The following is a 27,483-nucleotide window of genomic DNA, read 5'->3' as shown; positions in this document are numbered from 1 at the left end:
GAGCTCGCACTCTAACCAACTGAGCCATCCGGCCGCCCCTGAAATTATTTTATTTTCATGACTTGAAAATTATTTTATTTTGGACTTGAAGCTTCATGAGGTCAGGGAGCACGTCTCTCATCTTTGCTGTCCCCCCAGCACTCAGCAGTACTCAGAACAGGAAGGTGTCTCAACGACGGCTGAACGCACAAGTGATGAATGCCAAAGCACAGGATGCGCCGACGTGTGGTGACGACGTTTATGTACAGAGTAAAAAGCTCCCACACACAGCCACCTCATTCTATGCCCGCAAGCACTCTGCTACCCAATCAGAATCAGAAATCGGTGAATTCTACGGGGACTAGCTTTCTCAACATGGCTCAAAAGATGAAAAAATGAACATTTGACATGAAATGAATTTATAAATCAGTTTATTTACAGATTTTTTATCTTTTCTTAAAGTACATTTCAGTTAACAAATCTATTTACACAGGTATACATGGGAATTCATCCCAGTTATTTTACAGATCATACTTACAAATCACACCCTAAGTCTTCTGTGCAAAGTTGCACTGGATGTGATTATTGGCTGAAAATGGCCTGAAGACCAGGCTATTTACACACACACAGTAAACGGGTTTGTTTTTCATGTCTGCACGATACAGTACACACACGGAGGCCGGGCCTCCCAGAGGACACTTTGCAATGTGTTTCCCAAGAAGGCTTTGCAAAGTCTGGGAGGAAAAGCTATCCAACATGGGTTAATTAAAATGACAGTACCTCCTTTACATCAGTTTACATTTTTTTCTTCACATTTTTATAATACAAAGATATTTTATTGAATTGCTGCACAACCAGTTTAAGATGATTTGTAAACATGTAAATTTCTACAATTTGCATGAAACACCATTGTAGTTTCTATCATTTGCTCTTTGAATTACTGTTTTATTCACTAGTATTCTTAAGGTAGTAAAAGAAGATGTAAGTTTGAACTTCTTGCAGAAAAGTTATGAGTCTCTAATGCTGTGCGAGTACACACTTTATTCAAGTATTGCAAAAAGCTAAGGCCACTTTTTTTCAAGACAAGAAAGTGAACAAAACTGTTTTTATCAATAGGCCACAACACTCTTATGAGCAATGAAATCTCATCTGAAAGATAATTTCTTAGAGACCTGTAGTCACAGAAGGAATTTTCTTTTCTTTTAGGTAAAAGAAAAACAAATTACCTTCCTTATTAACTACTTTTGAGCTCTTCCCACTTTTCCCTAGAGTAAAAATTCCTGTTTAGACCTGAAGAGGGAATCTATACCCTGTATTTATTTAACCCAGAGTTAAGTACCCTGGATAGCACAAATTATTTTGGACTCAGAAATAAATCTGAAGCCGATATGTTGGTTTACTACTAAATTCTGAGTGCTATTCTAAAAGATATTACTGCTGATGCAAAGATCTTTTTCTTAGAGGAATTATGAAGAAAGAGGATGGGAGTGTGGGGAGAAGGAACAAAGATTACAAAGAGGAAATATTTAGATTCTTGGTTACGAGGCAGAGCTGGATTAAAAAGATCCCAATAAGGAACAACTGGCTGGGTGTCCATATTTATCATCCCAAATCCTAACAATAAACCTCTTTCAAATTTATCCAAATAGTTAAAATAGTAAGAAATCTCTTAGCTATAGATTCCTTTGTTTTCTGCTACCAAACTATGAATAATCATTTCTAGCAAGGAGTAAGACTGACCACTTCCTGCCTCATGTGGAACCTGGAAGAATTCTTAGGACAGTAAAGACAGATGGAGCATGTGAGGGCTGCCGCCACATTCTTAACAGAAGACAAGTCCAGACTGCTGGTTCCATGGACTTACAGCATTTCTTTCCTTATATCATGCTTCTTTCCTTTTCTGGAATCATAATGTCATAAAGAATAAAGATAAACTTTTCTATTAAAAATCGATTTAGGTCCAAATAATGAGGATGTAGAAAAACAACCTATATTCCTATTATATTATTTTCATATTCATTTATAAAAAATTTACAGCAGCTGTAAAGTTTCAGTATCATAAGGACAATGTAATCCTACAAACAGCCAAAGGATGTGGACAAGATGTTTTTCTGTCTGCCAAGTAACACAAACTGAAAAGAAAAGCCTTGGCTTTTCCTTGGCCACGTGAAAATACTATCTCCACTCTTCTGGTTAATCACCCCAAGAAACCCTAGCTGCTCTTAGTCAATTTGCTCATTATGGCTACGAGACCAGAGCTCAACATCAAACGCCCAGAAGAAATGCTGGCAGTACATTAACCCGAGCATTTCCTGAGACCCAATCACATTTCAGTGCTTTCCTTATTTGTCAAGAGCTATCATACCAGTCATTGTGCAAAATGCAAATATTCCAATGATCATTTCAGTAAGTTTCTCGTAATGACAAGATGAAACCAAAGAGGGATGGCAGTGTGCATAGTGAAACATCTGAGACGCAAAGGCAAGTTGGAGGAAAGATGCAGAAATGAACGAACGTGCACACTTAAAAATTATACCATCTTTGGGGTTTTTCTAACATATTTTTTGAAGCTATAACATTCCAGAATATTTGTAAATATGAATCCAGTGGATGTCTTATATCATGCTTCTAATCAGGACCTCCAATATTAAGGCATTTACATTCACGCCTAAGATTATCCATTCTTCTAGATTACGTGAAGGATAGAACTGAGTAAGAGAAACCAGTCAAGAAGGCAGGGATGAGGTCCCAGGAGAGCTTCACCTGTGCTCTCACGTAGCAGCTGGAGTCTATGTGTTTTTGCAGATACAGGTAATAGTTGTGAGAAGCAGTGCTGCTGAGAGGAGGAGCTGAATGTTACAGTGTCTTTACATTGTTTTATCCCATTGCTGCTCCTGCAGATGACCTTGGAAAAGCCCATCTTCTTTTCACTGAATTAAACTGCCTTCTTCGATGTGTCTGGGTTTGTTAAAACCGTAGGTTTCCTGTGCAAACACCATGACGATAGAAGCTTCAAGACGGAAGTATAACTATTACAAGAATCTCTCACTTCTGAATAGGGACACACATTTTCAACTTAATAATTTATCTTAAAATAAATTAAAAAATGTTCCATAGCACAAAACAAGCACACAAATAATAGACAATATCTTCTTGTCTTTGGTGCACACACTCATTTCCGAAATCATTCAAGTAACAGCGTCTCTGACATCCTGGGGAGAGATGGGAGCTGACAGTGCGAAGGCCAAAATGAATGAGCTCCACTTTTGCCGTGCCTGGATGGCTGAGGTGGTCCTGAGGATCTGAGAATCTGGGAGCAGCTGGCAGAGGTTCAGAGGAGTCGCCAACGTGCAGGGGTAGACAAAGGGAGAAGAAGCAGCCCTGCACCAGTCCTTTGTGCCCAGTCTTTAGTGGGGGCATTTCTTTGCTTTCATGTCCATGTAGAGAAAACTGAAAATAATGCAGAGGTTTAAAATTCTTCAGCCGGTGCTCAGAAAGCAAGGCGACCACTGATTTCTGTGAACTTGACAGTCCACTGGTGCTGCTCAGCTACCATAATGGAAGAAAATGGTCTTCCAAAAGAAAAGAAATGAACTCCAGAATGAGACACAGGTACGCATCATTAAACCTGCCTATTTTGAAGTGGTTAAAGGTTTAATACTGTTGAGAGACTATAATGTCCATTTATGACTTTCATGGAACAGACCAGGATTACATTTCAAAAATGGCATAATGCATTTATCTACATACCGCTCCTGCCTGACTTCAGACTCAAGGAAGTGCTACCCTAGTCTCAGCTACGAGGTAAATCTGGTGTTTTCAGCCCTCATCAGAGACCCAGCAGGGGTGCTAACAAGAGGTGTAGAATTACACTGTGTGTCAACATCAGGGGTGCAACCCTGCCCACTGACGATAACCAATACGGCCAGTGGACAGTCCCGACAGGCAAAGGCTGTGATACCAGATATACCGCTTGTCCCATGGACTCCAAACCCGTAGTCTTTAAGAACACATACGAGGTCCAGAAGCACTCTTGTTAGGATGGAGATGGGTGAGCAGCAGGAGGCAGAAAGGCCCAGGACGCATATTAGCACTCAGTGTTCGATTTATTTGCAAGATGTCACACAAGTAGCACTCTCCCCTGTTTTTCACTGATCTGATTCAGAACATCAATAGTATCTCTGATCAAGGTCTCAAAGATCCCGTCAGCTAGCTGCATCTTCACACACAACTCATCCTCATCGTAATTCACCCACTGTGCCTCCTCTTCGTGGAGCTCTTGCACCTAGAATTTAGAAAACACAACGATTACAGAATCCCTGTCACATGAAAGCTAGGAAATTTATTCTATTTGCTGACTTTGCAGTCCCATCCATGGGACTATATGCCAAGGAAATAAGCCAGAGAAAAAAGGTAAATTATGTAATGACATCAACACTCCTTTTAAAGTCGCAAAAAGTTCAAAAAAACTCAATGGCAAAATAAAAGAAGGCGCAAAACAGTCAAGATACCTTCAAATCAGTCAAAATAGAATCTGACAATATTCTAGTATTTTATAGATAGATAGTAAGGATTACAAGTATATTGTCTATGTCAGCATCAAATAATGTGTATAGGAACTTAAGGGGGAGAGAAGAATGCAAATTACTAGATATACTAGATATATGCTCTCACAAGTATAAAATGCATGTATCCAAAAACAATGCTGGGTCTGATTCTAGAGCATTATAAATAAATGAATATAGTTTAATATTCATTAGAGTATTTTTTAAATGTCCTACTGCTTACGCTTATTTTAAAAATCATCGTTATACAATACTTGTTCCTTTTGCCTTTCAGATTTTTGGGATTCCTAAGGTAAACCAAAATTAATCAAATTAGAACTAACTGACCAAGATTTTTGCTTGTTTCCAGTAAATCTTTAAAAACTACTTACAAAGGAAACATATCAGACTTATACATAACGATGCCAGTGGATGGAGGCTAGGTGGAGAGAGCAAAATCCTGATCAAGACAAACTCAGCCAAGGTATTGCAGTGATGGGGTTCTTTAACCTGAAGTCCAACTTGGCAAAAAAGCCACATGCCACAAAAAAGCTCCTGACTTGCCCTGATCACAATTGCATCTTGAAAAAGACAAAGGAATTGAAGAGGAGAACTTGTACTGGTTTCCATTACGAGGAAAGAAGACTCTTGGGAGAAAGAGTCACCCCGGAGTTTGAGAGAGTGAGGGAGGGAAGAACAGGCCTGGCAGCATATACCCTGGACCAGGGTTATCAAAAGAGACTACAAGGTAGCTGCTATGCTCTTCTCTCTGAGGGAGGTTATTTGAAGGATATGTAAACATTCATTCCTTTGTTCCCTAATGCATGCTCCATAAACAGATATATCACCGAAAAGGATTCTGCGGTCATATAAGTTAGAAAACACACTCTAGAAGTTTCACAATGCACATTAGCCTATTAAAGAGAAGTCCACCAGCAAAGAAATTTGTTTAACTCAGAGTTTCCTGAGTTATTTGATCAAAGAACCATTTTGTGTGGATGTATAAGAAATATCATTAACCTCTCAAGGAACGGATCTTCAGCTTACGAGGGATGCCTAAGGCAACACTTCTCAAACCAGTGCTGGGGGAGAACCAGGGAGGTGTGTTCCCACAAAAGATTTCATAACACCCATGAATTTATTTGTTCAGACAAAGTTGCTCAGCTTTTCTAAGTTATCTCAGCCCTTAGTGTTAAATCTGTTCTTTGAGCAATTTCCTCGCCAATAACAAATCATTTTTGCCCTTACAATAGAAATACAGGCTCAGGACATTATCCTATACATCTCTGTATTCTGATGGACCCCACGGTGCTCTCGTCAGTAGCAGCAAAAGCTCTGCTTCTCCTTAAGGACAGGAACTATTATCCCTCTCAGGCAGGGAGAACGAACATCATGTTTTCCTTTTTGCTTTGGCCGTCAGAAAGCACAAAGCCCAACATAGAACTTCAACTACAGCAACTGAGGGACCTTACTGCCTGCAAATCTGCCTCCATTTTCTTCTGCTGGTTTTGAGAGTCTATGCTGTTCTATTACACATGTCCCTTGCTTCTGAAGATGTATATGTATGTAAATTAAGGTGTGGTATATATAAATGAAGTTACATTAAAAAGTCAGTCTAACAATAACTTTTTTTTTTTTTTTTGACAGGGTATTACAGCTGATAGAATAGAGAAATGTGGTAAATGGAATGTGGCCCAATTTCAGAAAGCATATGTCAGGTCTTTCACCACATCCTTTTGAACAGGATGGGGAAATACATATCAGTTAGGTGGACGTGTACTTTTTTGATTAAAAAAACAACTATCAACAGACAACTAGACAACTATCAACCTCAAAGGAAAGTCCTGCCTGAAAGACTCAGGAGCTTTGCCCACTGTACCCCAGTCTGCCTTGTTCATATTTCACTGTAGCAATCAGCCTGTGGGATTGTGTTCTGTGAGCTCAAGATTTTTTTTAAAAAAATTATTATTTATAATTCCCCAGTGACCCAGGCAGTACAAACGGATGGTGTTAAATATCTGGCATTTGGATTTTTTAGTGAGTGCTAAGAGCCGTCTGTCTTTCGCTCTCTCCAGTTCATCATTTTTAGCAATGACCTAGGTGAAGGCAGGTGTATCAATTTTAGAGGTAACATGAAGCTGGGAAACGTAACAACTATGTTAGAATAAAGAGCCCAAAAATGTGCTGGTAGCTTGGAATGATGGGCCAAATTTAACAAGATGAAGTAATAAAATAAGGTCCTGTATTTGGGCCCCCAAAAATAACTACAAAAGCACAGGTTGAAATTTTAGTCTTGAGGTTTTCCTAAGCTTTTGGGAGTCCCTTGAGAATAATACAGGTAAAAATAAACAAAACAAATGTGACTGTGAACTGTGCTAACCAAAGACGTGCACCACTGAACTATGACGGGGACATGTTCTGAGAACTGCGTCACAGGTGACTTATCACCGAGCGGACACCGCGGAGAGCATCACGTCACACGACCTGTGGCTGCTGTGCAGAGCGTCCCGTGCCCCTCGCTCTGTGGTCCTGCCTATTGCTCCTGGGCGACAAGCCCGGATATCAGGTCACCGCACAAAACATCCCGAGATTCAATCAAGCACAGGAGAAAATGATGCTATCAGGAGACGCGGTCAACTCGACACATCTGAGGCAGCTACTGGCATAGCACGGACTACTGTGTATACAAACAAACTCTTTGTATACACAGAAAAGTACACTTTAAAATAATAATAAAAAGTACAGTGTCATAAATACATAAACCAGTAACAGTAATTTATCACCATCAAGTATTATATACTGTACATAATTGTATGTGCTGTACTTTTATATGACTGACAATGCAGGTTTGTTTACACAGACGTCACCACAAATACAAGGAACGCGCTACAACTTATGATGTTACTAGGTGACAGGAAATTTTCAGCTCCATTATCTTACGGGACTACCATCACGTATGTGGTCCATCAGTGGATGAAACGTCGTTATGTGGCTCATGACTGTATACTATATAGAAAAAGGGAGGAGGTCATATGACTGTACTAATTAAACAATACATAAAACATCACATGGTCAATTCTGAGCTGTATTTAAAGAGGGACACTGACAAAGAGCTAAAGCTGATGACATAGAAGGGACTCAAAAACCCTATTAGACAACAGGCGCGAATACCAACGTTTAATAGGAAGAAAAAGACTCAGGTGAAATAAGACAGCTGCTTCAAAGGCATGTTGGAAAAATTAAAATTGTTATGTAAATCCCCAAAGCAGTAGAAGCAAATTATAATTAATCACATGAAAATCAACTTAGGCTTAATATGAGAAAACTTATCAACAGTGAACAGAGCTATCTAATACCTTATCAGATCACAAATTGTAAAGGAGAGTTAATCATTAGCTGGGGGTTTCACTGCAGGACTTGAATAAGTGCAATTCTACCTACAGTAGGACTGTTTGTCTGGGCTACTGCATATAAAGGATATATAAAAGTTGGTCTAATTACAAAAGTACCCCCTTATTCACAGTTTTGCTTTCCACAGTTTCAGTTACTTGCAGTCAATTGTGGTCTGAAAATATAAATGGAAACTTCCAGAAATAAACAACTCATAACTTTTACATTCTGTGCTGCTCTGAGTAGCATGATGAAATTTCTTGCTGTCCTGCTCCATCCCGCCTGGGACATGAATCACCTCTTTGTTCAGCGTGTCCACACTGTATATGCTGCCTGCCCATTAGTCACTTAGCAGCCCTCTTGGTTATCAAATCAGTTATCAGAGAGAGAGCACATTCACATAACTCTTATTACAGTACATTGTTATAATTGTTCTATTTTTAGTTATTGTTGTTAATCTCTTACTGTGCCTAATTTATAAATTAACTTTATCACAGGTGTGTATTATAGGGAAAACCAGTATATATAGGATTTGGTCTATCTGTGGTTTCAGGCATCCATTGGGGGTCTTAGAACATTCACCCCTCGGATAAGGGGGGACTACTGTACTGGTTACTCATTCCGTAACATACATACTTTGACTATGCATTGCTATAAAGAGCTCATATTCTTAGCTAACCTAAGATGTAAATTAATCGGTGTCTTTGTGAAGTGGTAAAGGGACAGTGAATGAGGACTAGAGCCGAAAGAAAGATTTCTTTTCTATTTTGGCTAAGAGAGGCCTTTATTTCTATAAAACATTCTTTGTATTTTGCTTATCTCAACACCTAAAGACTGATTAGGGACCTTCCTAGTCGAAACAACAATAGCTAAATTATATATTTTCTTAATCTGGAAGAAGCAACTGTTTATTATGAACTGTTTAATGCAATAGTTTACCATGTTACAAGTGTTTTAAAAGGGCAATTAATATTCTGTTTGAGGCCAACACCTCCCCTTGTGTGGATTCCGTCCTTGCCTGATCAGGGATATCGCTCTACCAGTTCTCTCCAATGCACTTTTTCTCTACTGAATTCTTCCTATCAGCCCACTTCTTCTTTTTTTCCTTTTTCTTACCTTTAGTTTGTCATATGAAAGGTTTTTATATACAATCAATGTGCACTGTAACAGTTTATACTAAAAGTCAATCAAGTTTATCTAAAATGTTACCTGGCTGCATAGTACACTGACATTACTGCCCACACGAAAAGGGAAAACAAATGGATTTACAATAATTTTTGGCTATTCTGGAGTTGGAAAGTGTTCATACACCTACCCTACAGAGCATGTAGTTTAGATTTGACATATTACCTCACCATTTTGTTACTACGAACACAATATTGACTAAAAAAGAAAAAAAAAAAAAGGAAAGAAATAACATATATCTATTAAAATAGGCAATATAAAAAGAGGATTAATGGAATTAAGTGGCCCCTTCCCCATTAATTATTACATTCTAAACAATGATTCCATCAAGACACATCACTAAAAAGTCTTATTACATGGATTTTTTAAGAAAATGATAAGATGGCCTGAGTTGATAAGGAAAGGAACAGTCAAAAAAAGTCTGAGAAGGGGAAGGAAGTAAGGAAGGTCTATTTAATCCATTTACAATAATCTACAGTCATTTTTGTGTTTGTATATAAAAAGTCAGCTTATTTCTTTTAAGCTAAAAGAACCCTCTCTTGTCACCACTTCCCCCCTCCATTTTTCTCTTTACAAAAACCTCCACTAAGTTCATTACTGTGAAGATCAAATGAAATGTGAATGCAAGTGTTCAGAGATACACCTGAGTTCCCCACGGTTTGCTACGACTTAACATACTTTTAGGGAAAAATGGATGAAAAACCATTTTACTCCCTCTCCTTTTTTTTTTTTGATAAATATTTTTTCTAATACTAGAGAAATATATTGCAAAATGGAATATATCCTACCCAGCTATAATTCTGGATAATAATGACGAAATAATTATAGCTAATATTTATTGAGTTATGTGCAGGGAATTGTTCTATATATATTAGTCATTTAATCCTCTTAATTTCATCAAGTAGGTACTATTATCATCTTCACTTTGCAGACAGGAAAATGACGCACAGAGGGGTTAGTTAATTTGTCCAAGATTACACTCCATGTAAGTGGAAGAATAGAGATTTAAACTCGGGCAGTCTGGCCCCAGAGTCTACACTGGTCTCTTTTCAGTTCAGTTCCTTAAAGTTTGCTTCCATTCCACTTTCTATTTCTTAAGTTCTCCACACCCACCAAATACTGTTAAGTTATTCATCTATCAAGTTCAAAAGAAAGCAATTTCTAAAACTGAGGGGCAGAAATGCAGCAAATGAAGGCTTTAAGACTTTACTATCATAGACTTACAGTCAATTCTATTCCCTTTCCTTTTAGAATCAAACTACATCCCAATTTTAGGAGATGGTCAAAATAAAAATAGTTCAGTTCTATACACTGACCAGGATATGATCCACTCGGTCTCTTTTCTTTCTTCCAAATTTCATCATTTTCTGCCAATCTGTTTTGTGGTTTGGCTCCTTTTTAAGACTGAACAACTTGAGTACTTCGGTTGCTATGAAGTTCTGTAAAAATAAGAGGAATGAATAAAACACAACAAAGTTTGAGATTTCATGCTTATAATGCAGCAAACAGACTTATGCTAATACAATATTTCTAATAAAAGAGTTTCCAAATTTCTTCCACCCCCAGTTCCACTTAGCAATTTGAAGAGAAAAGCATTCTGTAAGCTCAGACTTTATTCACTTAAAGAATTTTTGTTTTTACACAACAAAAAAAGTAGAACCCATTGATGATGCTGCAAAGAAAAATCACTTTGGGGTCCCCTGTACCCAAGAACCACTATTAGCTAACTTCAAACTGGCAAAACTACTAAAGAAAGCATAAAATAAATAAAAAAAAAGAATCTCTGACCCTGAAAAATCCAACATAAATTTTGGGAGCAAAAATCCATGTGAGCAAAATACAGAGCTTTGGCTAGGATAGCTTATTTTGAAGCACCAAGATTCAAATATGTTAAATTTCAAAACTATTAATCAACACTTCAGTAGAAGAAGCATGATAATCTTACTGCTAACAATACTTGAACTATCATCCGTAAACCAACTTCACAAAATGTTACTTAATATTAAAGTTAGTGGGGAGCACTAAAGTTAGCGCTTAAACCTGAGGCATGCATTCTGACGATCGCTCGTATGGATCATGTATCTTATTTTCGACTTACTTGCTCTTTGTTATCAATACAATAATTTGGGTTTTTATTACTTTTTAAGCATATCTGAAGTATATCAACTATATATTTAAGTCTACATATTATTATTACTTGTTAAAAAACAGCTCATCAGCATCACTTGGGAGCTTGTTAGAAATGCAGAATTTCAGGTCCTACTACAGACCTACTGAGTAAGACTCTCCATTTTAACAAAATCCCCAGATGATCTATATGCAGTTAGTCTGAGAGGCACCGCACTCGAAATAAAACCTTTGCTGAATCAAAGAAATATGTGCATAGGCAGACAGATCTCCACCGATGTGACATTAAAGTAGGTTTGCTGGGAGTCCTGAAGCTTCAGGACACTTCATCTCTTCAGGGGCTTCTTAGATAAAAAACATTGTTTTTTATATATCATATTACTATCCCACATATTTCAAAATCACATTACCAAATTGAAAATCAAAGGTGGAAAGGTAACCCCTATGTGTCCAGGGCCGGCATGTTTGATATAGATGACGTATTTTCAGATGTACTTTTAGAATATTATACCTATCTTTAAATTACCAAAAACTCACCTAAAAAGCCTATGTGATGCCATAATGTATCTCCCTATTTCCTAATTTTTCTTAGATATTATAAATTGTGTGTCTATAGGAAATGACTATTAAAAGTTATATTTTGATGTGCAGAAATTGAGGATTCAGGAATCCCTCCCATGCCGACCCCTCCATCATTCACGGATTCAACGAATTAACAAGTATTTATTGAATACCGACTATGGGACAGGCCTTGAGGACAGAAAGGTGACTAACACAGAGGAGTGCCTGCTTTTAAAACATCACAGCATGTATAGATCTGTACAAATGAACAGCAAGTCAAAACAGGAGATACTATACAGTTTGCAGTTTACCTTGATTTCATCAAGGTTATTTGGATTTTTCACTCGTCGAAAGTAACTAGAGTTGATTCTGCATGGCTTCATCCAGACAGGCTGATTCAAGTTGGGATCCTCAGCAAATATTTCCTCAAAAATCTCTTTTGTTAAATCAAAAACCGCCTTGATAGAGAAAAATAAAACAAAACAAAATGGCTAAGCACCCAAATTTCAGACCAGAGAGAAGTTTCAAAGTTAGAATTCTCCTTCCATGTTACATACCTGTGTGTAGACCCGTTTACTAGCGCTCTCTATATCTAGACCCTTACTGGCACAGCCGAGCAATTTTGCAGGAATACTGATGCTGTGAAGATCATGACCTAATTCTTTCCATTTCCAAAGTTCTTCTGCTGCATTATGTACAAGAACTTCCACTTCCTCTGCAGTGTGTGGGGCTGCCAACAGTGTTTCACATGGCTTTGGGGGAGCTCTTTTAGGTTCTGCCATTAGAGGCACAATTGTTTCTTCTGCCTTATTTTTTTGGATCTTGTGAGAAGAGCTCAAACCAAAGTCTTCATCAAACCAGTCTTGATCGTCTCCTAACACGCTGAGGAACTCCCGGCTGATCTCAAGCTCAGCAAGTCTCTTAGCAAGCTCTTCCTGCCCGCTGGCTCCAAATACCGGACTCTCCTGCAGGGATGGAACCATTCACACAGAGCGCCACTTAATGACCTCACATCACTTAAGGTTCATTTTTTTAAGACAAAGCAAATGTATTATTTGTGTATTTACTATCTCTCTATAAATAAGCAAAACAAAACAATATGGTGGCTACTAATGAACAATTTAAGAAAAAACTACCTTGTTTCTCACAATCCTGCTTACAGAAGCCTTGTAATTTAATTTTTATAAAATGTCTGCAGATTAGTTTTTGTTTTCTTTTTGTGTCATCATTATTCTGTTTCTGAAGGACTGTTTTGTCTCTGGGATATGGAAATAGGATATGAAATTTCTCACCTTTGGTAGTTATCTGGCTCAAGGTACTCAAAATCATTACTTTTGTTCAATTGTCCAAGGACAACCTAAACAAGTTGGTGGTCTGAGTACTTGTTGTAGTGGATTTAGTTAAGTTTTACCAGAATCAACATCTCAACTGGTAATCTCTGCAGGGCAACTATGACTGAGTAGGTATTGGGACAAACAATTTCACAGGCAAAAAAGAAATGGGTTCAGAAACACTGGAAAGCTCCATGGGACAACTTTGTTCAGTGAATCTGAAGGGAATCTAATCTGTGGACAGTATTCAGGGGTTGTCACTCCAGCATAAACCTGGCAGTGTTTGTGACAATCCTATAGTGACCACTCATGACATAACAATTATACTTCAGACAGAAAATTAGCTACAAGGCCTTTAAAAACTAGTACAGTGATATTTATCTGAAAGCAACACATCACAAAAAAAACCTGAATTGAAATGCACTGCAAAGGTAAGGTTAACTGACATTTTTTTCCAGACAAAATACTTACAGGTCTGGGACACAGATCTGGTGAGGATATCTCTTCTTTTTCATCTTCCAACTCAGACGTTAAGAAGCAACCTGGAACACTTGGGGACTGCTTCTCAAGGTTTTGGGACAGGCCTTGGGGTGGCACTTTCTTTTGATCATCATCAAGAAGCTCTTGATTGCTAAGCTGGATTTTCTCATTCCGAGCCTTTTTGATCTGTTGTAGTTGACTGACGGTGTCCGTCACAAATACTTTTAGTAAACTGTCTGTTAGGAAGCTAACTGCTTCTAGTTGTTGCTGTGACTTGTTTTCCTCGCTTAGTGATGACCGCAGCTGGGCTTCCAACTGATTCTTTTCTCTTGTTAAAAGGTCCAAAAGTGGGGTAGAAAGCTTGTCTGAAACCTCGGGATGTAAGTTCTCTTCCTCTTCTGTAAACTGTTGTTGCTTTAATTCTTCAGAAAAGGTATTGTCTAAAGTATCATCTTCTACAGCAATGGAAGCCTTTTCTGAGGCACCAGAAACAAGGTCTTTGTTTTCTTTTGAAGAAATCAGTGAATCCACTGAAGATTGCTGGTGAACGTGGGCTCCAGGTGCCCCAGAAATGTCCTGTTTGTTGGCTGTTTCTATTTTAGGGCTTCTATCAGCAGAGGCTTCTACGTCGTGCACACCAGGTGGAGCTTCCTCATGAGAATATTCAGTTGCATCCTTTTCTCTATCAAACGTGGGACCCTCTGTATCTTTGTGTTCCTGAGTACAGTAATGATACTGTTCGTCTGGGTAAGAATCTTCGTCTTCATTTATGTCTACATAGTCCTCAAAGTTTTCTGGAATGTGAGATATTTTTTGAGGAGGAGCAAAAATGCCATGTTTCTCTTTGCACACAAAGTATACAATGCCATCATATGTCCCATTGTTATTTCCTTCAGGTTTATCCAACTCCACTCCAGCCCAAAATCCTTGAGCAAAACTAGTCATGCCTTTGAATCGAAGAGTTCCTGGCTGAACATTGCCAATCAACACCCTATCACCAACGTGAAAGTCAAGTAACTCATTTGCAGCCGAGACTGCGGCCAAGGAAGAGGGTTCAGCAACTTCCCTTCCATGCTCCACATCGCTGCGTTCCTCGCTTTTCATCAGCTCTGTAGGGGACTTGAGTTCTAACAGCCTTTCAGAGTGGATATTGCTATGAATAGAAAGACTCTTCTCACTGAGGCACTCACTGATTTCATCATCATTCCCCAAGTTAGTGGCTCTACTTCTAGAGCTCCTAGTTGGCGGTGACTTCTCTCTGCAAGACTGAGAATCTTTCCTGAGTGAAAGCAAAGATAATACCTCAAAGTCATCTTTGTATAATTTCGCTGAAATGTCCTTCTTGAAAGAAGACACTTCAAAATCTTCAGAGTATGTTTCTTTAGGAGCAAGAAGATGTTCTGACAAAGATGAGTCCCTTTGCTTTATGTTCCTTTGCGTGCGAGTATCTTTTTCTGATTGGATGTTTTGACTATGATCCATCTCTTGATCTGACTGTCCCTCTTTCAACTCTGTTTTATGAAGATTTTCAATGGCGAATCTAATTAAGTCTTTCTGAACATTTATAGACTCTAAAGGAAGATCTTTCTTTGAAAGAATTTCAGACGAATCTCCCTGTTCCAGCTCTAGTTTCAGTAAGACATCAGACTTCCTAGATTGTTTAAAATAAGCTTCTTCAACCGCACTCTCTTCCAATTTTGCATATTTTACTTCTTGTATTTCTGATTTCTGACTAGCTTCTTCTTCAGCCTTAACATCTGACACATCCAGAATTCTATTAGGGGCATTTAATTCTTTGAAAAGAGGTAATAAAGGTACATTGTCTACAGAATCTCCAGATTCTGCTCTGGTTTTCCTTGATGACCTGAGAATCGGAGCTGAAGTCTGAAAATGTTCTTCTGTTCGACTGTCCAATTCAATCACTCCCTTTGCACACGCAGATAAAGACCTTTCTGATAGTGATCTCTCAGAACCTGCCAATGCAGCATCTTAAAGGAAAAAAAATAAATCACATCAAAATTATTTAATTGCAATCTTTCAATTTCTGGAACCAAAGTTTAAATAAAAGCTGAATTTTAGTGAGGAAAACCTCTGGTTTATAAATCTGACTTGTTTTGGTTACAATATAAGGCAAGTTTTTCCTTTAAGAGAATATACTATATTAACAATAAACATTTAAAATGACTGAGAATTTCAAGTTGGAATGTTTTAAGTTGTCTTAACTTATAAAGCAAAGAAAAATGGATATAAGTTTATAGAGACCTTGATTTGCATGATCATTCTCAATCATGCAAAAACAGAATTATATGACGAATATTACATACATTCTTCAAATAGGAAAGCAATGAAGGAGGGACAAATGTAATTCTAAAAGCATGTATACTTCTAAAAGAATGAATTTTCCTGCGGACTTTTAATTAAGCTCTTGACTGTAAAAAATGAAAAGAAAAAAGGTTAACTATTTCTGCAAACATAGCACTTTAAGAACTAAAATTACAAAATAAGAAAATAAGTAGGCTCTGATAAGCTAACAAACCAAGAATTAAACATTTTGAATTCAAGTTGCTATTCTGTCATTGTTACTAGGTGGGCTTTTTCATGACTCAGTTTTGTTTTATTTCCTTGTTGAATTATGCATTATTTTTAATAATTCTTATCTTTCTTTGGATTAAATTGAAAAAAAATGTATATAACCACTCCCCTGAGAAACTGTATAGACTGAAAATATACATAATCAGACATAGTCTGATTAAAGGAGAATTGAGAGATAGGGGACTGAAATCAGCCATTTCAGATTAATGTCTTTATGCCTCAGTTTTTATCATAAATTTAGGACAATAAAAACTAATTCATGTAACTTATGCATAACCAATAAATCACTTTACAGTATAAAAGTAACTTAAAATATCAAATAATCTATTATCTTTAAGAAATTCATTTTTCAATCAAAAAGCTGTGGAGGCAGAATTGTGTAGGCATTTGCACACATCCTCAGTCTACAGATACAGCGTCATTATTTCTTCTAGTTACTTACCAACATGCTCAGCGATAGACTCCAGGGAGCCTCTGGAACGTTCGGAATCTGTGAGTGATTTCCAATTCTTTGTTGTTTCAGATCTGAAAGTAGAAATTAATGGACAGAAATAAATGCATTGCGGATACTATGACAACCAATGACAAAAGCAGTCAATTCTTAGACAACCACTTCTTTCTTCTTCTCCACAGGAGGTGTCCTAACCTTTGCCACTTGCATCCAGCCTCTCTGACCCTCATGCCTCTCAGTAGATGATTCTGCCTCTTTTAATGAGAAAGACAAAGGCCATCAGCATGAACTGTCTTGCCTTCAACCTTTCTATCTACAGATTTAGCCATTCCAACTGACTTTCCTCCTACATGCTGAGCATCCCCATAAATCTAACCCTGACATCTTTGCTGGATAATTCCACTTAGATTAACTACAGGCACCTCAAAATCAACATTTTAAAACCAAAATCATGAGCTTTTCATAAAAGGACACCTGAGGATTATAGCTTTTAGGTTAATGGAACCTTGACTCAACCAACTACTTAAAGAGAAATCTGAGACTCATCCTAGATTTCCTGTTTCTGTATCTAGCACTTTAAATAATCAAGTCTACTTCTTAAATATTCCTAAAATCTATCTCCTAGTCTCTATTTTTATTACTACTGATTATTTGAGGTCTGGCTTAGACTTTCTCCCTGCTTCTAAGCTTACTCCTTTTCAATTCCCTTCATATTGTAGTCAGAAAAGATCTCTCTACATGCAAATATGATTGTGTCATTTTCTGGTTAAAATCCTTCAGTAGCTTGGTTAATATAAGAACTCTAAAACTGTACAAATGGTACTTTGTGTAGAAATTAAAATAAAATTTACAGTTATAATATAATGGAAAAATGTATATGTAACAAAATATAAGCATAAAAAAATCCTAGAAGGAACTATACCTAATTGTTGACATTTGCTTTTTCGAGATAGTTGGGTATGACATGATTTAAACTTTTTTAATGCTTTTTTCAATATTCTAATAGCAATAGTAATAATAACTAATATTAATACATCATGCTAATTATGTGTTAGGCCCTGGTCTAAGTTAAGTCTTTTAACCCCCATAACAAGCTTATTACTTAGGTGTAATTATAGGGATATAAATCTCTATTAAAAAACGGAAGCACAGTTTTTTAAATAACTTGCTCGAAGTTAAATAGCTAGCAGGTACCAGAGCAAAAGTCACATTCAGGTAATACTAAGTTAATTGTAGTGTGCCTGTATTACTTCTGTAACAAACAACAAAATCCCAAAATGTTTTTTTAAAACCTTCAAAGGCTTCACATTTAAAAAAAAAAACCCCAGAAACTACTAAGAATGAGTACAAGGTTTTCACAATTTGGTTTTTATTGATCTTTCTAGTTTCCCCCCAATTCCAGCAATATCCTATTATGTTCTGCTTCTATGATATGCCATGTTCTTGATTGCTTTTGGTCATTCCTGAATGCCCCTCCTTGTCAAACGACTATTTCTCAGTCCCACTGACCTGCCTAACCCCCACTCATTGTTCAAAATTTAGTTTAAATATTACAACCTGACTTTTTATATACCACATTATATATCCTTACGTTGCTACTTCATATGTTCTGTATCTGCATTTACTGGCTGCATAATATTCTATACCTGGAAAGGACCATAATTACTGGGCTAGTCACCCATTTTTGGACAAAAAATTGCTACCAATGTTTTACTAATAATAGGATGTTTTTGTGATAAACATATTTTTGCAAACAGAGATTTCTGGTAGCCCATATTTTCTTAAGCTAGATTTCCAGAAGTGGATTTACTGAGTCCAAAGTTACACAATGTTTTTGAGTTCTGAAACATTGCCAAATTGCTTTTCAAAAGGTCTACACAAATTTACAATGCTACAATTAGCGATACTGGAGAATACTATTTTCATTGCATCCACCAAGTTTCAGGATTCAAAATATACTTTAAAATCTGTACAATATTATACATTTGATTTGTAATTATATCATACATACAATTTTACTTTATTGAAACTAAAAATGTAAACCAGTATTTTCAGTCCTACAATTTCAGTTAAGATAGTTTCTATTAAATCTTCCCTTATTTCTTTTCTCAAACAAGGCAGGATATAGATAAGTTAAAAAAAATTTCTACCTCTGGAGTTGAAGGGGTTTGATCTTGGGCTTTTCAGAAGCTGAGGGGAGCGTTTTAATCTGAGGTTTGGCTGTTGGCGATGTTTCCAAATCTCGGCTAAGCTCCGCTTCAGTTTTCTTAATGAATTCATCATATGACTAAGTTTAGAAAAATCAGAGGGGTCACTATACAGAAATTTTACAAACGATTTTAAATTATAAAATAGTATGTTTTATGATAAAATAGCAAACAGTAAAGAAGATACAATGTGAAATTCTTTCTCTCAGCATCATTCCCCAGAGCTCTACAAACAGACACTTATATATCCTTCTTGAAATAGTCTATCTCTAGGAAAGATGTAAAATTGTAATCCTGATATCAATTTGGAAACAATAAAGTCTCAATCTGAAGAATTTTAATACTTAAACGAAGTAATAATTCTGGCCCTGCCACACTAAAAACTTCTTTAGCTGATGATGCAATTATTCTTTAAAAGGTGGCCTAACGGTTTAGTGGTATTTTCAAGAAGTTAGTCATTATGCTGAGTTTCAATGGCAGTAAGCTTTTTAAGGGGTTAGCACTTAGGAATACAAATCCTGAAGGGAGGGAAGGGTGAGGTTGGGAGTATAATAGCTCAGAATTGCAAATAATGTTTCCTAATTATTAACCATTCCGTAAATAAAACTTCACTAATTGTTAATTCTAATTTGTGTGAAATCTAAGGGAAGCCCTCCATCTATTAAATCTCTCCTTAATTTTCTGGGATAAATCCCCACATTTACATCTCTCACTATTTGAAACTATAGCTGTTTTGTTCAACATTGTATGTCCAGTACCTACTCACAGTAGGTCATCAAGAAATATAACAGAATGAATGAATGAGCAGATAGATGCTACTGCTGCAGATCCCTAAAACTTGGGCTAACATCTCTACTTTCACAACGCTCACCGTCCATATTACCTTCCTCTGAATTCTCAATGTTTTAATAAAGCAATTTCTGGTATTAAACATACTACAGCTTGATGGTCTAGCTAGCTAAGTATGCATGAGGACTGTGACTTCTCAGATCTGAAGGCTATAACTATATGAGCATAGTTCACTTATTAATAAATCTATGATCCAATAAAACTCTAAAGGTTTTGTCGCATCAACTGCTATGATTGTATTTCTCCACATCATATACTATGCTTTTCAAATCCTAAACACAGAACTTTCTTTTGTGTTTATTTAAACCATTTAATGAAATGCTGACTAAAATGCATCCTTACAGCACTTCTCTACAGGTCATTCTGGCTGACATATCCATTAATGAACATTTTTGAGCAATGCTATTCAATCTAATAGCATTTCATTTAGTTCTCAACAGCTCATTACCTTATCGTGTTTCTCCGAAAATAGGACCTAGCCGGACAATCAACTCTAATGCGTCTTTTGGAGCAAAAATTAATATAAGACCTGGTATATTACATTGTTATATTTATTATATTATATTACATTATATTATATCCAGTCTTACATTAATTTTTGCTCCAAAAGACGCATTAGAGTTGATTGTCCGGCTAGGTCTTATTTTCAGGGAAACACGGTAGTAGAGTTTTTAAATCCTGGGCCAATTTAATGAAAATCTCTGGGAGTGAGCCTGGATATCTGTAGTTCTCAAAAACCTCTTCAGTTAATTCTAATGTGTAGCCAGGCTGAAGACCTATAGGATGAAGTCCAAACTCAGCAGTCTGATTTCTAAAGTCCTGAACATGATCTTTATATTTTAAAATTTTGTTTCCTACTTCTTTCCAACATGAACTTCCCAGTATGGCCCCTATATCTTAACCACTTCTTAATGCTAAACATCTGTGTAAGTTACAATCCCTGCTCCCATCTCTGACTGTAACTGTGTAAATGTCTATTTTCTCCAGCTCTGTTAGCAGGCCTACTTTCTGTGTGGAAGATAGCATAGTGTAATGGCAAGGGCGCAGAGTTTGGAATTAGAGACAGCTTGACACCCTAGCTTTACTGCATTTGAGCTAGTGTCTCTGGATAGCATTCATCTATCTCACTGAAACTGCTTCCTCATCTGTCAAATGGGGAAAATAATATCCATACCTGCTGTTTTGAGAATAAAATGAAAAATACATAGAAAGCTGCATTGATGGCACATAAATAGGAACTGGAATGTTTGCTGATTAAATTAATAAATGAGGAAGAACATATGTTTGGACAGAAATTTTGGTTAAACATAACACAGAGCTTTCTAATACTTAAGAGCACTTGGAGTCCCACAGTGAAACCAACTGCTTTGAAAATGTGAAACTTCCTGTTACGAGAAATGTTAGGGTAGAAGCTGAGTGGTCTTCTCAGGTGATACTATGAGAAGAGATTCTTGTGACAAGCAGAAAGTTCTGACCAATTCTATGATGAACATGAGGCTAGCAGAATGTATGCCAGCAACGGGGAAGAACCAGAGGCTATGCAGGCAGCAGAGGCAAGAGGTCAGAAGGGCCACAAATAGCTCGAAGGCAGGAGGAATGGAAAGGGACAAGAAGCTTTATAAAAATAAAATCAGTGGTATCTGAAAACTGAATGGAAAGGAGAAAACAGAATAAGAAAGCTATCAAAACCAGGCTTCTAGCCTGGGGTAGAGTCAGGAGAAAAGTCAACTTTAGAGTTATCATTTAGGCGTCATCCAAATAGTACAAAGACTTGTACTAATAAGTTGTGTGGCATGAAACATCATTCTGATAAAAATTAAAAAATTCTTTAAAAAAGGTAGTAATAATTCCAGTAGCTAAAATTATTTATCTAATGTTTAAAAGGGCATGGATATCAATTTTTCTTTCATAGGCTTAATATTTCTTATTTAGAAAGAAACCTTATTTTAATACTTTAATTCATTTTCATATTTATTTAATATTTTAAAATACAATATTTCCTAAGTATATGTTTAGACAGCCTCAGATACTACTTTTTTTAAGAGTTAGGATAAAATGTGGCACTAAACTAATACTGAAAAATCGTAATTCATTACTTTATTCACAACATTAAAAACGTAAGGTGAGGCCTCACCTCTACCTTAGCCTGGACATTAAACCCCTTCCCTCCCATGTCTAACCTCTAACTGTTTGATCAGACTGGCTTCTTGGGCTTTCAGCCTTTCCTTTTGTCGTTTTTTCTGTTCCTTCTTCAACTGGTCCACAACTGATTTTCTTTTGCGCAGCTCATCCTTCAGAGCTCTGATCCTACCTTCAATGTCACTCTGGTCAGATGTAGTTTCTGAAAGATGACAAAACCTTCTAGTTAATTTTAACTGAAGAATAAAGTTAACTCAATTAGTATTAATGAAACTCAGCAATGTAATACCGCATTTAAATAAAGTCAATCTAACATTTAAAATTAAGAAATTTGAGCTTCTGAGAAAAATGTATTAGTGATTTGCATCCCTCCTTTCCCCTAACCCTCTATTTTTTTGGTGGGGATGGTCCTGTTTATTTTCACTTTCTAAGAGTACTATTTGAAACTGCAAATAAATCTCAAGGTACCCTGTCTTGGTTAAGATACGCCGATGAAAGTGGAAAACCTTTTCGGTTAGTGAAATTTGGACGTTCTGTAAGAAATTGTTTCCTAGTGATAAGATAATCATATTTAACTGTCCTTTCCCTTAGTCACTAATAGATCATTTAATAGTTTTAAAGTCATATTAAAATAAAATTGAAATGCTTCCATTTTAAACTGATCGTGGGTCATCAGCTGATGTATTAATACCACATAAAAGGAGAGAGAATTTATAAAGAAAGATACTCTGCTGTAACCTTTCTTTGGAAGCTCTTAAAATATTTAAAATAACTGAAATGAAGCTAGTTAAATCTTTTCTTTCCAGGAGTTCATACACATATATGCACACATACACACAAAGTAGATGTCTAGTCACAGCAAAATCATGAAAAGGACATTTCATTATTAATAAGTGTCACATACATGCTGTGAAAATAGGTATTTAAAGACACTGCTTGTATCACCACACATGGAAATTACACAGAATAAAAATGTTCCTTACACCTCCTCCTTGAACCACACAATGATGTCATTTCCAAACAATAATGTTGAGTGAGACATTTAATAGCCTTACAATAGAAATATTATTGTGTACAAATCGGAAAACTCGTATATACACTACAACGTTACATCATAAATAACCAGGGCTTTTTTCAGGTACTTCAGATTAAATTGCATAAGAACTAGTTACCAATTTATTTAAATGCAAAACGATTATAGTTGTTTTTTTCTTGTGTGATCCAAATATATGGATTCGAAATAATGAAATCTAAGTTCCGGTCATTTCTATGTCACTGACATCAGGTATACTAGGGAAGTTACACCCATTTTATACCAGTAGTGGCATCATACTCAGCCCTTAGCATGGATAAACCTAGTACTTACTGATCAACACTCATTAAATGAAGTAATAAAGGCGATTTTCAGCTTTGGATCTACTGCTGGTAACCGTTATGGTGTTTGACCCTTACCGATTTCTAGCACTGGGTGGAAGATTAAATAAGGTATGTAAAGCATGCAGCACAGTACCTGGACTACTATAAAAGCTCAATAAATGATGGCAGTATTAATACTCACATAAAACAAACATTTTTATGCAGCAGTATTTTAGGTAACGTATTTTTTAGTTTAAAACTGAAAAAGGTGGTGGTGAGAGGAGAGCCACTGAATATCTCCCTTATGCTTTCTTTTAATTTCTGAAGAAGATAATTAGTTTCAGGATTCAAAGGTTCTGAACCCTTAATGATAGGTTTTAGTGATTCAACTGATAATTCTAGTACAATTATTGTGGGTACGACTGCAGACTGAGCTAAAAACTATAATCTTTCTAAAATGAACTATAAAACCATACCTTTGATCTTCTAAAACTATTCTTTTAGCTTGATAAGCTTTATGTGCTTTCGAAACTTGAGGTGTTACTTTGATAAAATTTTATAGAAGACCATTTTAATTTCCTATAAAATTTTACAGGAAACCCACAGACTTAGTCAACTTTCCTCAAAAAAGAGTTTAAATTAATACACTTTAAAAACTGCACATGCCAGCAGTGATTTTTATAATAAAAATATCTTTATCATCTATAGTTGTGAAGATTTAGTAGTAGTTGAGGAGAAACTTGGGAGTTTTTTAGATGAAAGACCTTGGGAAATGTTTATATTTTTAAATACTAAAGAAACCAAAAGCGTACAAATGAAAGGTAACTAGAGCCTGAATAAAAGTTTATGAGAGTGAACGGGAATATCTGCCCAAATCTAGTATTACCGTATAGTATTTATCTTCAGTAACATCTAATTGTTTTTTTACCCAAGCAACTCTCTAGATGAACATTTTGTCTTTATGGAATTCTCTCTTACAGGGTTATGGGAGGTAGGGGAGAGGGAAGGTGGCAGGTAAATGATACTTCAGTTTGTTTAAACACGTCAAGACAGAATAACCTGGTGGACAGAATAACAATAAAAAATTAAGTTTCTGATTATTGGTAATACTGACCATATCAATTTTATTGGTAACAAACTCTATAACTTAAGTGAGAAAGGTATTATATATTCCCATTAGATTAAAATTAGCCACTTCCATAAAAACTACATATAATGATGCAATCATGAATAGGTAGATGGCATTTATGGTCTAGAAATCTCAGAGCTATTTTTTTAAAACTATTCTTACTTAAATATGTCTTACTGATAAAACAGTATCTTATAAATATTATCATTAATCCTTGGTGTGTAACTCATGCAAGGATGCTTAAGGTATTATTTCATTGCTACCGATGGAAAAGATTATCCAATATGGGAGAAAGACTTGAAGAAAAGTAACCAGTGAGTAATAGAACCAATATAAGAATCCCTGTTTCCAAGTATCAATTGTATATCTACTGTCATGTCGCTTCACTGGATAACTTCTTGCTAGAGTACATGAAAGCAAATATATAATAATATTAATAATTTTCAAGAGATAAATATGACAGATAACATTCTTCAACTGGCTTGACCCAGTCATCCCATTTCTAAGAATTTATTCCTATTGAAATATTCAATAAGAATATATATGAAGATGTTTATTACAGCATTATTTGTAAAATTTTGAGAAAATCTAAATGACCACCACTAGGGAAATGGTTAAGTAAATTATGGTATTTCTACTCTTTGAGATATTGAGTTATTCAAAGACTAAGGGAGATCTATAAATATGGGTGTGGGAAAAATCCCATTATTTACTATTGTTTGAAACATTGAAAACAAAAGAGGTATAGGTCAGGATCAAACACCACTCCCCCACAAAACAAATTTTTTTTTTCTTTTTTTTTTACTAAATGCCTACTCTCAAAAGAAGAGTGAAACTGAACTCAAAAGTCATATACTCAATATGGTATTGATTTTCCTCAGAATCCTATGTAAACCACTGTGCTTCTCAAGGTCAACTCTTTGAACTCGTCTTTCATAATGTATTACATAGTGTATTACATTCATAAAGTATTACATAATGTGTTACAGAGATCTGTAGTAGGACAGAGGTCATGGGAGAAGAGACAGGGTTCCCACTGCTATCTGCAATCTATTCTCTACCTCTCCTCCACAGAGACTTATGCTATCCTGCTCTACCACCTCCTGTTTCTCCTCATGGTTATCATTAATTCATTCAAGAAATAGCTCATAAATACCTACCATATGCAAGGCAAGGTACCTGTTAGGTCCTGGTGCTACAACTGTTAACAAAACATAGACTCTCCTTTCCAGGAGTCTATATATTCTAGTAGGGGAGATCTGCTGGGGAAAGTTTGGTTATAATTTATACAATAAGTTGAAGCACAAAGTGCTATGGAAACACATCAGCAATGCCTGACACACAGAAAAAAATTCTACAAATGTCTGATGAATAAATGACTGCCCATTAACACCAGAGAATATAACAGTTTGTCATATTTCGTATAATTAGGGATATAATTAATTATCAATGAAAAGCAAAGAATTACGCAGTTTAATCTTGGCAAGAAAAAAAGCTTAACAAGTGCAACAAACGATAACATCATAGCAGCATACGGTTAGACAAACTTATTAAAGATAAATTCAAATCCAGTACAAAGTAAAACAACTCATTAGTCTTACCTGACTGTGTCATAGACAGTGACTCATCTGACCAACTGTAACAGTGTTGATGGGACTTGACAGGCAGGCGACACTGTCCTCCAGTCCTATGGCTTCCTTTGCTGGACTCCTGCTTTGACACAGATGTGCAGCTTTTGGGAGGTGACTGTTCAAACAGAAAACCACATGGGAACTGTTCTGTGATGTAGTTGTAAATTCTATTTAAAACTTGACATGTTAAAGATAATACATACAAAGAATTTAAATAACTCTGACATAAAATGTGAAAAAATAGTTTACAAATGATACAAGGGATAAGACCTCAAACTTTTAAAAGGCACAGAAAAGTTATAAAAAAGTATGCTTTAGAAGATATTTGTAATAAACTAGGAGTGACTATAAGTGGGTATAAGTGATATTTACCCTCTTATTCTTTTTAATTTTAAAAATACTAAATTGGGTGTGCAGATAGCTCTTCAACACAGTGATTGTGTTTCCTTTGGATATGTACCCAGAAGTGGAAATGCTGGATCGTATTCAACAGACGAATGAATAAAGAAAATGTGGTATATATCATAGACCTTAAGGGCATTATGCTAAGTGAAGTAAGCCAGAGAGAGAAAGACAAATATTGTACGATCAAACTTATATATGGAATAAAAAAAAAAAAATCATAGAACAAGAGATCAGATTTGTAGTTACCAGAGGCAGGGGATGGGGAAGGGGAAACTGGGTGTAGGTGGTTCAAGGCACAAACTTCCAGTTACAAGGTAAGTAAGTCCTGGGGATATAATAAATGTACAGCATGATGACTATAGTTAACATTGCTGGGTGGTATATTTAAAGGCACTAAGACAGAAGATCCTAAAAGTTCTCATCATAAGGAAATAAATTTTTTTGTAACTATAAGTGGTGATGGATGTTAACTAAGTGCAGTACTCATTTCAAAATATGTGTGTCATTTTATGCTATACATTTTAAACTTATAGTGCTATGTCAATTATATCTCAATAAAACTGAAAAACAGTTTTAAAATAAATACTAAGTATGTACTACTTTTATGGAAGGAAGGTAGGGAGAGAGGGAAGGAGAAAGGGAAGAAAACAGAGCACAAGAAGACTGCCCGTAAGAGATTATTACAAAGGATATAATTTCTACCCTGATATCAAGAAGTGAGAATGCCTGATCTGATTCCTAGTTATCGTTACTTCCTATCCCTGTGACTTGGGCAAGTTTCCGAGCCTTCAGAGTGGGGCTTAAAACAGTAACTACAGAATTGTTGTGAGGATAATCCACAAGGCATTTGGCACACTACCTGGCACTTGGTAAGTAAGCACTCAATAAACACCAGTGTTTATTATAAAAACCACTTTAAGATACACTCGTTTTGATTTCCTTGAAATATTTTCTTGTGAGAGAGAAACTAATTTTTAGTATTTGATAAGGTGATGCTATCCTGAACCTCAATAATGACGCTAGGTAGAATCTAATCAATTTATAGGAAGTAGTAAAATAATATGATTGTGTCAAAAGGCCATACTTTAGGTGTAAATTCTTGGAAGGGAGGAATCATGCTACAACTA

At 36.2% G+C, this 27,483-nt stretch overlaps 1 protein-coding gene across 4 annotated transcripts in view; it reads right to left on the bottom strand.

Annotated features, from left to right (window-relative positions):
* Window positions 1-393: 393 nt before the first annotated feature.
* Window positions 394-27,483, bottom strand: part of CEP350 (centrosomal protein 350) — a 107,453-nt gene continuing 80,363 nt past the window's right edge. For 3 of the 4 annotated variants that reach the window (XM_019732931.3, XM_019732838.3, XM_019733025.3), the window contains 9 exons: window positions 25,922-26,066; window positions 21,877-22,037; window positions 18,791-18,927; window positions 16,632-16,714; window positions 13,589-15,585; window positions 12,344-12,751; window positions 12,098-12,244; window positions 10,415-10,537; window positions 394-4,264 (listed from right to left, as the gene is read on the bottom strand). In XM_019732931.3, coding sequence (XP_019588490.3) covers window positions 4,100-4,264; window positions 10,415-10,537; window positions 12,098-12,244; window positions 12,344-12,751; window positions 13,589-15,585; window positions 16,632-16,714; window positions 18,791-18,927; window positions 21,877-22,037; window positions 25,922-26,066 — 3,366 coding nt within the window. In that variant the 3' untranslated portion in view covers window positions 394-4,099. The remainder of the gene's footprint in view (window positions 4,265-10,414; window positions 10,538-12,097; window positions 12,245-12,343; window positions 12,752-13,588; window positions 15,586-16,631; window positions 16,715-18,790; window positions 18,928-21,876; window positions 22,038-25,921; window positions 26,067-27,483) is intronic. The other variant, XM_088801605.1, reaches the window with a different exon arrangement.

Source organism: Rhinolophus sinicus, chromosome 11 (assembly GCF_057876585.1).
Source record: "Rhinolophus sinicus isolate RSI-liver-muscle chromosome 11, RSI-T2T, whole genome shotgun sequence".
Classification (NCBI taxonomy): Eukaryota; Metazoa; Chordata; class Mammalia; order Chiroptera; family Rhinolophidae; genus Rhinolophus; species Rhinolophus sinicus.
The sequence above is the reverse complement of the archived record's forward strand: the minus strand, read 5'-3'. Positions and strand labels throughout refer to the sequence as shown.